Source organism: Epargyreus clarus, unplaced genomic scaffold (genome assembly GCF_041222505.1).
Source record: "Epargyreus clarus isolate Ecla_fem2 unplaced genomic scaffold, WU_Ecla_fem_2.2 ptg000010l, whole genome shotgun sequence".
In the NCBI taxonomy this organism is placed as follows: Eukaryota; Metazoa; Arthropoda; class Insecta; order Lepidoptera; family Hesperiidae; genus Epargyreus; species Epargyreus clarus.
The window spans coordinates 7702276-7716414 of NW_027332218.1; the positions used below are offsets into that span (position 1 = coordinate 7702276).

The following is a 14139-nucleotide window of genomic DNA, read 5'->3' on the forward strand; positions in this document are numbered from 1 at the left end:
CCCCTTTACCCAAAACTAATTTGAATGTACAAAGGAAGGTTATGTTTACGTAATATATTTTCACTTTGACGTATCATGATCATTAATAATGTTATTTCAACAAAAGATGGCTACTCAGATACATAATGTGAGAGTTTACAGGATATACCTTCATATATTATAATCCCTCTGTCACACCGTACAACGTACCATATTAAATTAAATTAATTATCAAATTTGCATAAACCCTTACAATGATATTACTGAATTATTTAAATAAAATCTATGGAATATTATAAGTTTTAATGCATATGGAATTCAATATAGTTGATGGCACTCTTTCATACTCGTTCGCTGTTTCGATGATAAAACAAATACAAAAAAATCTTTCCAGTCCCATATCCAACGCTTGAATCGTTTTCTCTTTTCTACTCTTCAACGTGGACAGTTTCATCCCCGTAAAGAAAAATAAAATACACTTCAGTTTGGACGAGTTCGTAACAACTTGTCTACCTGTCCATATTTTATTAAGTTGCGTCATAGTTGGTTTCGTCATTCCCATTTTTTATATAACTATACATAGGCACGTATCATATTTAAGTGTTATATTATATATTTATTAATTTAAACATAATACCGTTGGATAACAGATCTTATTCTCATATTGGACACCCAGGACAGATAATAATATAGTTCCATCCAATGTTTTACAGATTCAACTATTTAATTGGTACGTGGATGTATCTTCCTACAAGTATCAACCGCTGTAATACTTTGCGCTATGATGCCAATAGAACCAACAAAACGAATATACACCGTACCGTCGTAGGAATAGCATTGTTTTTATAATTACAAAAAGTGTGTCATACGATAAACGGCGCGATTACCGAGCGGCGTCCGGCCTCGTCAACTATATGCTGTTTATGTATAACAAGAACTTATATAGCGAATACGTCATAATATAAAGTGTACGCTGCTCTACGTCATGCTACGTATGCTACGAGCGGACACCGGGCCGCAGTACGCGCGTAGACAGCGTACGCGCGAGTTTACGGTACACATTCAAATTAAAACACTATTATTAAGGTACATTTATATGCATACTCGTATTCGTAATTTGAAAATATTGTTCCATGAAAAATTTAAAGTTAACGTGCAAATATTTTTAAACCAATCCACTCAGACTGCGCAGTTTCTACTGAATTTTGTAACATTGTCTTTCTTACCTTTATTTTCATTTCTCATAAGTTTCTCTTAACTTCTGTGATTTAGATGGCGACAACAAGGCCGAAGTTATGGCTTTCAACGTCGAAAATACGAATAATAAACGTTGTTACGTTGTTAATGTTAAGTGGTGAGTAACCTTTGGCTATTTATTTATGTTAAAATTGATTAATGTGTCTCAATAAATTACACCCGACTTTTCATAATTAATTTATTTGAAAGCTAATGCGAAAGAATTAAATGCCTTAATACTACTATATTAATGTTATTAGTATTGTTATTTATGTCCAGATTTTTTGTTTGTTTTTGTCAATTGTTCAAAAGGTGGCGGTAGAGCAACACTTTTTTAACGTACAGACAATTTTCTGAAGGCTGATATTCTACAGTTCTACACTGTTGGTTACTATGAAGCTACGTTCATATTGTAGTGTACATTTAAGTGTAGCTTTCATCTATTAGTCGCTTACTCAGTTAAAATTTGTTTTAATGTATAAAAATATTTCTTTTTTCACGCTAAAGAACAACACACAATACAATTTCTTACGGACACACATAAAAATGTGTACTTAGTTTTTTCATTCAGCTATATATTTGTAAGGCTCATTCACTAATTGGTACCATTCCTACACACAATTAATGGAGCCATACAGAATTAATGGAGGGAAGGGAGGGCAGTGAAACTTCCTCCCGTTTCCTCCCGAGTATTATGATTTATGTAACCAATTCACGTATACCAATGAACGGCGGACATACACGTATTTACGTATTCGAATTACTCGTATTCAAATTCTAACCGTGCCGTAACAAAAAATTATGGAGATGCAAGAAAATTTTCAAATATTAATTTTAAATGCTTTTTAAACCAACCTATGGTAATAAGGATATTTAATCTCACTTACATAGTGTAGTGGGTTGAAATTCAGAGTGTATATCTAGTGTTTAGTGGTTCGACTTCTAGGATTCTCTACACCTCTGATTATTCGAAATTATGTGCCAAGAAAACATCGTAAGAAAACTCACTACTGGGCATGGGTTTCCTTTCCGGCTAAGAAGGGTGAAGACAGGGCCGGATTTAAGGGAGGGCAACGTGAGGTTTTCCTTCACCGTTTATGCAAATCATATTTATTTTCTAATTCGCATATACCTTTGAAAAAAATAGGTTTTGAACCTCGAACCCCTTGATTGAGAGTCCGCTTTACCAACCGCTAGACTATCAGTACCATGACGAAACATAGATATGTGAAGGTACTAAAGTCCACCAATCCACTATTGGCCAGCATGACTTGAACCCTTCTAACTCTAAAGTACATGCCCAGTAGTGGGACAGTAATTGGTAACATAAATTTAATCACTTAAAACAATTGAAATTTATCATTGAATATTTTATCGCTCTATGACCTACATTGGCAATCGAATGTACTTCATAAAATAATAACTGACATCATACGTCTTGGCCTTCTATCCACCTGTCAGGCTCTCACAGACACACGTTAAACGTGTCCTCGTATTAAAGTTTTGCATAATTAAAGTAGCCTTCAAAGCAGTCCACGTAAAGTCATAATGTAGGTAGGATTTTAAGCGAATAATATTCACCATTAATATGCATTTCTGTTCTACGATTTGTAATCTCAAATATGATTTTTTTTAAACATCACCAACCCATTACTGTCCTACTGCTGGGCACGGGTCTCCTCTCAGAATGAGAGGGATTAGGCCATAGTCCACCGCGCTGGCCAAGTGCGTATTGGTAGACTTCAGACTTTTTATAAATCTCTCTGGTGTGTAGGTTTTCTCTCGATGTCTTCCTTCGCCGTTTAGCAAGTGATAATTAATTTCTAATACATATCTTTGAAAAATCAGAGATACGTGCCTGGTATTTTAACCTCGGACCCCTCAATCGAGAGGCCGAGTGTCTTAACCACTAGGCTAACACTGCTTTTGGAAGTAGCAAACGTGAACGCATTCTACCTGATGGTAAATGGCCATTGCCTTCCGTGAACCCTTATAATTAACCACACAAAGGATTAGACACCTAACTGAAGTTGACCACAGACGGGACGTAACCTCTAAACACTAAGTAGGAACGCTTCGTATACTTAATAGTCTTTTCCTTGCCTCATCCCGCAATTGATTTTTTTATATAGGTATACTTGTTTTCCGTCAATACTGAGCTTAATGTTTCAATCACGAAGTGCCTAATTAACTGAAGTTTATAAATAACATTTATTAAAATATTTATAGATATATTGACGACCCGCGTGGCGGAGCGGCCACCATACCGGTCTGACGCGCAAAGGGTTCCGGGTTCGATCCCCGGCCAGACAGATATCTAAATGATGAATTTAGATTTCTGTTTCTGGGTCTGGGTGTTTGTGTATTTGTCTATGTGTGTGTCCATGGCACCCACGACACAGGGAATCCTAGTGTGGGGCTGTGAGTGTAGAAAGCGTTTAAGCGTTTATTATTATTCAAGTGGCTATTTCATATAAACTTTTCCATATAAATGATATTTAATGTCACTGTTATTTTTAGCAAAAGAACATGAGATTACACATAATTAAACAAGTTGTAAGTTAGTTACAGATTTGTCTTATTTACCAATTGCCCACACATAAAGTCCAAATCATACAGACTACGTTAGAAAGCGTCTCAGATAAGTCTTTACGTCGTTACTTATTCGTCCTCAACATTATGTAATGGAATATATAATTTAACACTGCACAAAAAGTCCACATTCGCAATTTTCTCATAACGTAGCGTTGACTCATTCACCAAGTTGTAGGTCCTTCAATGCAATATTTCCCGAGGCGAAGTCTTTCTATTTAGTCCGAGGCTTTAAATAACACTTTCTTGCTGCATTAACAATCTTTTCTTTAATCAAATCTGCTTGTTTTGATGTTTTATTTATTCTAGTACGCCGGTGTTATTATGGTAATGAAGAACCTTGTTTAAATAATACGACCTCATTTATAAGCCGTATCATACTGAAAACAAAACGGCCATTGCGACTAATCTTAATAATAAACGAGCTTCCGTTCCCGGCTCTGTCCGTGTACTGCCCTGTGCACGGTTTTTAATTTTTTACGCAAGATCCCTAAATCTGTTTAGGGAAAAGTAGCTTAACTCTTCATGAAATGACATAGCATTTTAAATTGCTTACTTTAATAGCTTCATAAACTAGCTTTACTTTACTTAAGCTCCTATTAACAGGGATTCTCATATTTTCAACAAATAAGCGCACTTTTTATCAAATTGCAGAAAATAATAATTATAATACAGCTACATAAGTATAGGTACAGCTACATAACTGTAGAAAATATTAACACTATTATAAGTTATGACCATCCCGTAGAGGCACCCGTAGATTTGTCCTTCCTCAGAAATTTACAACATCTAAAAAAATATATAGGTACGTAGACACTTAAATATTTTTTATTTACTTAAGAGTCTAAGTAAATAGACTTAAGTAAATAAAAAATAAATAGACTTTAAAATAATAGACTTAATAATAATAATAGACTTAAAAGTAAATAGACTTAAGTCTTAGACTAATAAATGCTAACTTGACTTTACTCGGAAATAAGTATTGTAAGAATACAATGTAAATAAAAAAACAATGTTTTCATTTACATTTTGTTTTATACTATACCTTGTAATAGCAGTGTTCAGCGCTGCTATGTTTCAAGGGTATGGTAAGTGAGACATACCTAATTATCCGAAGTATTCCAACTTAGTCAGACTTATTTTTTTTTCGCTTCGCTATATATCTATGAATTTAGTCCTACACATCTGTGGCCGACCTCGGGTAGCACTTATCTGGAGTTGACTACAGATGTCAGGAGCGGCAGTAGCCACTTTCCATAGAGTGGAATGCATGCACATTTGCAATAGTAGGTATAATCCACGTAAAACTGCTAGTCCGCTCTGAATATAGAATTGAATCGCGTCGCCATAGCAAATTGTATGACTACTCCTGCTCGCAACAACTTCAGAGCGGACTAGCATTTTGGCGCGGACTATACCTATATCATAAAATATCCTCACCAGTAGGATCTACCTACTGACGAGGCAATGACCTTCTGTCAACAATAACGGAAATATTGACATACATAGGCTTATGATTAAAGTACACCTAGCAACCCAACGCTCATTCACAAATTGTGTTAGTGGGTTAGCAGACACAAAGGGGACTCTAGACAGCTTTACGAGTCATCAAAACGATAACAGTACAGTGCTAGAGACAATCCAATTTCGGTCTAGATTTTAATGTGTTAAGTTAATCTGGTACATTATCATATTTATTATAAAATATCTACGTTATTTTTTATTTCAGAAAATTATATCAACACCCTGAAAACCGTAGCCCATTGCTCGTTATACTATGTACAAGTACATATAAGTAATTCCAAAATATACTCCCCTGTATGAAATTGCATTTTTCAAAATCGATTACATTTTTATTTACTAAACTGTAACAATACACTATTATATAAATACAATATGTTACATAATTACATTTTATTGGGTATATGTATGTATATAATTATTAAAACAATTTCATTTTAATATATACGTTTAATACAGCATCGTATATATCGTTCTTCGTAGCGTGGTCGTAGCAAGAGATACATATCAAATCATAGGTGTATTTTCATAGATTTAATCTATGATTTTATACACATTGTATACCTGTTATATTGTGATAGGTGCCTTGAAATAAATACTTTTTTATTTTTTCAAAACTACGTTCCAATTTTGGGTATATTTTTTCCAAAGTTTTATTTCTACGGCTCTATTATGAATGTTTCTTACGGCTCTATATCAATACAAAACTTAAGAATTTTCAATACAAAACTCACAAACAACAAAGTTAATAAAAACAAAAACAGGTTGAAACAAAGATATACGTCTTTATTAGTAGTATATCTATGGCTTGAAAGTTTTGACCTTTTCGTGATATCAACGAGTTATAAAGGTACATCCATGCGACCACACGCGAACCGTAATAATCGCATTTGTCAATATTTACTGCATCTGACAAATAGGCCGGCAGTAGGAGTAATCAACATTCGTTGGCGGCGAGTGGCCGCAATATAAATAAATTATAGTGTACCGACCACACTCCACCACCTGAATTAATAACAAAACTTTATAAAACTGCTGCACTACGCTGCGCTACCTTAATAGTTTTTTGCATAAATCATTCTCCTCTCGAGACTAGCTTTTGCAAAATACATTTTCGTTTCGTTCTACGATATGAAATAAAAGAATTTAAAAGCCTGTTCTTTCACTTCTATTTTCACATACTTCACTCCTACTTCTGTTATTTGAATTGTGAACTAGCAAATAAATTCTAAATTACTTGAAACAAGGACTACTACATTATAAAAATGTGTTATAGTAGGTAGGTACTAACTTATTACGTCACCCTGGCGGGCTTAGCCGTTGAACGAAAACTTTCATTATTTCACTCATAAACTAATATTATTTACTACTTTAATAAAACAACAATATTCCTGGTAATAAATTAATTTCGGCTCAGATGAATTAAAAATACGCAATAAAAGTGGTAAATAACCATTACGGTGTGATATTATGGTAATATTTCACTCACCACCACCACCTTTGTAGTATGTAGTATACGGCATGCGTACTATATATGTAGTGCGTAGTATACCTACTAAAGGTGCAAGAATCCATACTTGTTCAATTCCGAAAGCACCATAGCCACATCTTTTTTGTCAATTGTGTCCAGGGCTTCTGGTTTGGAGTGTCTATTTTTAGGGTGACACATTTTACACAGGACATTCCAACTCCTCAGGGGTAGCACCGCACCAATGCCAACCTCAGGACTCTAATCCTATATACAGTTGATTATAGATGTACATAGGTGGCAGGAGCCACTTACCATTAGGTGGAATGATTTGCTACTGGTATATTATAAAAGATATTAACTATTTTATTCTTGTGTTTCAGCAGTGGCAGTGGCAGACGAAGGAAACTCTACTCGTCAATGTTATTGGTGCGGCCCTATCGCGGAACAGGTGCAACGCAGTGATGTGGCGCCCCCTTGCGGACCTAAAAACTCCGTGGTGTTTAACTGCCAGGAAGGCTACAACTACTGTGCCATCGCCGCTTCTTCTCCACGTGAGTGTTAATATACAGAGTGAGAATATTTTCTGTAATATATATTTAGTCCGTACTCGTCATATAATTAGGCAATTATAACTTATACAATGCATATTATGCGCGCATCATTTTAACAACCTAAAATATAATTTTTCCCACTCATCACGGATGGGTAAGACAGCTTACTTTTCACTTAAAATGAAATATCTAGTCCCTAATTCAAGCTTGTCTTCCAATTTTCAGCATACATGGTATCGAGGTTCTGCAGCAAAGTTTACCAAGACGAATGTTACCCACAGTACTGCAACTCCACCAAGGTATGGAGGATGACTTGTACTTGCCGCGGTGATCTGTGCAACGAGAACATCACAAAACGAGAAACTGATGCCTTCGCAACGCTTCCACGAGAAGTAGAAGCAAAGGAGACCCGAGATAAAAGAGATACGAAGAACGCTAACTTTGTCCTTTCCGATAGTGAGAAGACCGTTATTATTACCAACTTATCCACCGTGCAGACAGATGTTGAAGCGATAAAGCCTGAAGGTAATCACTTAAAGAAAGAGAATGAAGCCGAAAACACTCAAATTATTGTATCTCAACCAAAAGTACCTGTCCAAATCGTTACCAAAGATGATGATATAGTCGCAAATGATACTGCAGATAGCGAGAGCATAGAACTAGAGGACAATCACACAGATGTTCTTAAAAAAGAGGATAAAATCATCAAAGAAGACAAAGTAGATCGTAAAAATGAAATAACAGAAACATCAGTTAAAGATATACTGCTATCGAAAGTCGTCGTTGGAACTACAAAAATGACGAAAGAAATTGAAACACCAGTGATTACAAATACTGCAAGGCCAAGCGAGAAGCTACCAACAGCTGAAGCTCTCCAACAAGAAGCTAGTTCAGAAAACGACGATACCAACACAGAACACACGACAGTCGACGACGAGACAACTGAATCTAGTGCTTCTAACGACGACAATGACGATGACGAACATGACCACGTCACAACAGAACCTAGCGATGCCGACGAGAGTTCTGCCAATGACAACAGTGCAAACATGTTGCTGCTCGCGAATGGATTGTTATTACATTTTATTTACAACCGTAAATAAATTAGCATCAATAGTAACACCATTTGTAACGTAAATGTCATATGAATATTAATTTTATTTTTCATGATTGTTAAATAAATGCTTCGTAAAAATACATTTCGTGAAGAGCAAATTCCAATTGTAATAATTTGCTGAAAATTTTAAAGAACTTCCTTCATGAAACTTTAGCGCTGTATTGCAAATTGATCTCTATAAATATTTATTGTTATTTGTGCAGATTACTTTGTGTTACATGAATATAGTGAATAATTATTAAATCATTTTCATTCCTGTTTAATTGTTAGCATGTCTATTTATGAAAATCATATCAAAAGTTAATATCTGCTTTCTTCCTATATGGGAAATATTATTTTCATTAATTTTGTATTCAAGTTCCACTGAAATAAGAACAATAGCTAAAAAGTTGTAAAACTATCGGAGAGTAGAGTTTATAAGAATAACATTTATAATTAAATCAGAAATTGAATGTCGCTCATTAGGTGTATTGAATTGAAATAGTATTTCCTTGACTACTAAAAATTGTTTCAATAAAATAACAAAAATACATATATCGTTTTATTTTACATCTGTCAATCGAAGGTGAAGTCATAATTCTTTGCTAGTTTTCTATTACCACATTTAGCTTCTAAACTCTTGGTACCCTGATCAAACGCTTCTCTTAAATCTGAATCAAAAGGTTTTTTAGACCTTATTTGTTTTGGTACAGGGCCGTAGTATTCATATGTCGGGGGAGGAGCAATTTCTGTGTGATTTGACATTAATTTCCTCTTTTCACATTTCCTGTTTTCAGAGGCATCCTTTTCTTCATCACCTAATTCGTTAACGATGGGTGCAGGTTCGTGATGGGTAACAAAATTCCGATACTTAACAATAGTCTCAGGTTTTTTAGAAGAGAAATAGAGTCCTTTCTGTGGTTCTAATTCAGAAACATCGCCTATAACTGGCGGTGGCGGTGTTTTAGCTTTCGGTCTAACATCTGCCCAACTCTTCGGTATCTTAGAACTATTATCATCAGTTTGTACAACTTTACCGTTACTATCAAAAGTATAGTTGCTGTCTTTATCACTATTCGAAGCTCCTACAGGCGCAAATTCTTTTATTCTTTTAGACCTCTGTTGTTCTACATACTCTTCTTGAGTCATTTCTCTAAACTTCTTGACTTTGTCATCAACTCCATCTTTACCTATATCCCACTCACGAACATAAGCTTCGCGTAGCTTCTGCCTTTCTTTTTCTTGTTCCTCCTTAATTCTTTTCTCTTCTTCCTTGGCTTTATTTTCAGCTTCATTCTTCTGTTGCGTCAAAAACTCCATAAGGCAAGTTGTAAAATCTTTTTGATTTTCTGTAACAATATTACATTTCAATTAATTACAACCTCCACTGCTGTATTAACTTCATTTAAAACTCAGTAGGTCAGAAGTGTCGTATTCGTTTTTATATAAAACATTGAAATACAAATGTAATCCATTTCATATTCCACTGCTATACCGTCTTTCCTCACAACCAGGGCAGGCATGGAGAGAATTCTAATGGCCTACTAAAAATTGTGCGTACTGTCTCCATACAAGCTGTTACAGATGTTCTAGTCGCGGTTGGTGGTCGAACTACCGTTGATGTAGAGTTTGATATGCCTAATAACAGTGTTAAGTGTTGCTGTGTTCTGTGGTAAGGAAGACATGCTTTCCCGAGGCGTTCCGTCTTAGGCCTCAGGGGTAGCGGCGCATCTGTGGCCGACCTCCGATACGAATATCTAATCCTATCTGGAGTCGATTACAGATGTCCATGGGCGGCAGTAGCCACTTACCATCAGGTGGACTGCATGCAACTCCTATATTATGAAAAAAAAAAAAAAAACGAAACAATAATTCCCATTTACCATTAGGATCCTCAGGCGGCAGACCAGCCCGAGCACGCTGCCTCGCTCGGGCAGCCTTCACCCGCGCCGCGATCAGCTCATCTCTCTGCTTCCTCATCTCCTCCGCTTCCTTCTGTGCCTGTAGTGTCGCCTGCCGCTCCTTCAACAGCTCTTCCATCTGTTTCCGACGCTCTGTCTCGTCGGTACTGAACGCGTAGTAACCGACGCCGTGGATGCGAGCCTCTGTGAAACGAATATAATGTATTGTTTTAGTAACCTCTCGTTACACCAGTGTCATAACGTAGTTTCCAGCTGTCTACGATGATGATTATGTGTGCAATACAAAAAATCTGTAATTTGTGAGATTTTGCGACAGAATGTGCAGCTTGGAATGGACTGTCCCTTCATAAAACTTTAAGCTAGTAGTCCAATATACACTATATACTACTATATATATACTAGAACTTGGGTCCATAGGGATATAAAAAGAAATCTGTACATCAATTTACACAAATACGCAGCCCAGGGATGTTACTGTTATCCCTGTAGTTCCGGGACAATAATAGGGCTACGGTATCCCCTGCCTGTCGTAAGAGGCGACTAAAAGGGGGCTTCTGGGGTCTCATTTGGGAGCTTATATAAAATGTTTAGAAAACTTCGCTAGCATGATTCTGAATACTAGTAGCGCCATCTCTTGTATTGAAGTAGTATAATGTCGCCACAGTACATTAATAATATAAAGAGATATACCATCAAAAAGCAAATCTTGATAATGAATATCTTTATCCTTAGCAAGCAATTCTCTTTCCTTTTCCTCCCATTTATCACGTAAGGATTGGAGATAATCATTGGTCTTCTGCACCAAATATGGTTTTTCAGTTGTCTGAAAACAAAAAATGAAATGTTTTAAATATCTACAACTTATGCAACAATAAGATAACAATATTGTGTCAAACCATAAAATAAAAACTACACTACTAATAGGATAATAAAGAAATCGTTTTTATAATGTAATCATTGTATCACATTTAATCATACTATCCATTAGTATTTAAAAAGCTGGTTAGGTCTATTGTTCAGGAAAAACAGATACCATCCTCCATATAAAAAAGCATCGCACCAATAATATTAACTATATCTAAGGATATCTACTGAAAAGAAAGAAAAACGCTACATTAAATAACATAAAATACAACTTTACTTACTGTTTCTTCTGTTTCATTTTCTTCTGGTATTGTCGTGAGCTTCATTAATTCTTTATCTCTTTTTTTATAGAAATCCAAATCGGACTTAAGGCATTTCCGTGTACGACCTAAACAGTCGGTAAATTCAATCCTGTAAAAAATAAGAATATTTACTAAAAAATAAAAGCCAAAGGAATGATGTTGCCATACAGGAATGATGTTTTTTAGAAAAGGTAGATTTTAAAATCACAAAAAGACTTCAATTTAGTCATTTTTGTTTATACAGGAATACAAATGCAATATCTCATGATGAAATCAACCAGTTCCATTCTAAAACCATAATACATAGTTATTAAGTTATTAATCAAACTGAAATAACTATTAATTATTATAAAAACTAAAACTAATCTGCATTAAAATGTAGCCAATGAAATTACCATTTAGAAAAATCCCACAATTTAGAAAAATCTAACGTCACCTCATATATTAATTTTTTTAAGTCATTTCAGCTGTAGTTTGTGACAAAAGAATAAGACAGACATATGCTACATATGCTAGAAAACTATTACCATCCATAGTAATAATGAAAAGATCATACCAATCACCGTCATCTTCACAAATTTTCTCATTGCATTCTTCTGGTTCTTCACTGGTCTCTTGTTTTGGTGGTTCCTGTTGTTTCTTCTCCTTGAAGTCCACGAGGAACCTACCAGCCAGCTCCGAGTTACCAGCTCCATCTGCCAAGTGGTTGTATAGTTCAGCCTTCTTTTCCAATGCAGACCTTAAATATGCAGTTTTTATTTTAATACAAAATTTCTCAAGATGTATTGAAGTAACCTAAATATTAAAATAAAGGTAAAACTAGTAAGTAATAATAAAGTAAATAATACATTATATTGTCATTGGAAAAAGGATATGCAAAAGGTTCACTTTGCATTTTAGACTTTTAGCTTTTACAGTGAAAATACCTTATTTTAACGGTTCTGAAATACTCAATTATTCTATTGTAAAAGCACTACATTGACACCTAATACATAGGTACTATAATTATAGTACACACAACTGTGGTAGACCTAAGGCCTAGTGGTTAAAACATGACCTCATTAATGGGGGGACCTTAGGTTTGAATCCCAGCCATGCACTTTAGATTTGTTACGTGTATACATAGATTAGTAAAGATTACTCACTCCTAACAAGAAAATGTACCCAGTTTTTAGAATTGAAATAGTTGCGTAAAAAAGTTTTGCCACGTCTCCGTGCTAAAATGTCCCTAAAATATTTGAAATAATTATTTATTTATTATGTAAATTATGCAGTATTAGTTATTTATTCGTAAAATTTCTCTAAAGATGTTTTTATTTGTCAAGAATTAAAAAAAAGAACTTACTAAAATAAGCCGTATCTGGCTTCATTCAATTTCAAGGCGGCAAAGTAACTTTATTAATCTATGTGTGTATATTACAAATTAATAGTAATTGTGAAGGAAAACATTATAAAAAAAACCTATATGCCTAAGAATATTTAAAGAAGGTTTTCCAAGGTAGGTAAAACACAAGCGCAGCGCAGTGGACTATGGCCTATACCTCTGACAAAAGACAAGTCCTCTGATTTTTCCAAGAGTTATGTGCATTTAAAAATTAATTATCACTTGCTAAATGGTGAAGGAAAACATCGTGAGGAAACCTGCATACCTGAGAGATTTAAAAAAAATCTCAAAGTTATGTGAAGTCTACCAATACACACTTGGCCAGCATGGTAGACTATGGCCTAAGCCTTCTCATTATGAGAGGAGACCCGTGCCCAGCAGTGGGATGTTAACGGATTGATGATGATGATGAAAAGACAAGTGCTTACTTAGATTTACGGCATGCTTCCAACTCTTCAGTATCAACCGCAACTAATCTATCTTTGAATTTCTTCTTAGTTCCTTTATCGGGATCAGTTTCTTTTTGCTCTGATGACCTAACTGGTTTAAAACATTCCACCTTATGCTGTGGCAGCTGTTTCTTTTCCCTTACTTCTTCCTGCTTCTTTAGAAGCTCTGCTTTCAAACTAAATAACTGTAAGTAATAAACACAATTGAGTGCATCATCACTGAGATTGATCAAATGATGTGAGGGTGCTGTGTGTTGGTTTACACAGTATAGTAAAGCAGACATGTTTCTGTATTATGACGATTTAATCTTGGGGAAGCAATTCATTTATAGTTAAGAAGGACTTCTGCCTTATTTTTGATTTGCCACTATGACCACATCAATGAAAAAATGGACATGAATTAAAGTGAACACTTATATTGCGTGAATTGTATATTTGTTACAATTATAACATGATAATAAACACCATAGGTGCTTCCTCTCTACATATAGAACATAATAATTATTCTATATACTTACTGTGGACTTATTGAAGAGAATCTTCTTTGAATTTGGTATATTCATTGTTGAATATTAATTACTACAAACTACAACATAATATCATACTTTGTATTAATTAAACAAGGGTACTTGAGTTGACCGTGTAAGGAAAATTTAATTAAATTACGAAATTACAATATTCTTAGAATAATGAATGAAAAACAAATATATATTCAGATCAGTATTATCGTCGAATATATTGATATGACAATTATGACATTGTCATATCAATA

General features: G+C 34.8%; 2 protein-coding genes across 4 annotated transcripts; one reads left to right on the forward strand and one right to left on the reverse strand.

Annotated features, from left to right (window-relative positions):
* Nucleotides 1-908: 908 nt before the first annotated feature.
* Nucleotides 909-8862, forward strand: LOC140745469 (uncharacterized). Of its 2 annotated transcripts, none has more exons than XM_073077341.1 (4): nt 909-1033; nt 1252-1333; nt 7180-7350; nt 7576-8862. In XM_073077341.1, exons 1-4 carry the CDS (start codon nt 965-967, stop codon nt 8451-8453), a joined length of 1200 nt encoding a protein of 399 aa, XP_072933442.1. In that variant the 5' UTR covers nt 909-964; the 3' UTR covers nt 8454-8862. The 2 variants fall into 2 exon arrangements, with proteins under 2 accessions (XP_072933442.1, XP_072933443.1); XM_073077342.1 differs by having other exon boundaries at nt 933-1065.
* Nucleotides 8863-8993: 131 nt separating this feature from the next.
* LOC140745470 (uncharacterized) lies at nt 8994-14126 on the reverse strand. Of its 2 annotated transcripts, XM_073077344.1 has the most exons (8): nt 14042-14060; nt 13886-13953; nt 13347-13552; nt 12091-12273; nt 11514-11643; nt 11059-11191; nt 10330-10551; nt 8994-9795 (listed from the first exon to the last, which is right to left on the reverse strand). In XM_073077344.1, exons 2-8 carry the CDS (start codon nt 13928-13930, stop codon nt 9023-9025), a joined length of 1692 nt encoding a protein of 563 aa, XP_072933445.1. In that variant the 5' UTR covers nt 13931-13953; nt 14042-14060; the 3' UTR covers nt 8994-9022. The 2 variants fall into 2 exon arrangements, with proteins under 2 accessions (XP_072933445.1, XP_072933444.1); XM_073077343.1 differs by having other exon boundaries at nt 13886-14126.
* Between the last annotated feature and the right edge of the window lie 13 nt (nt 14127-14139).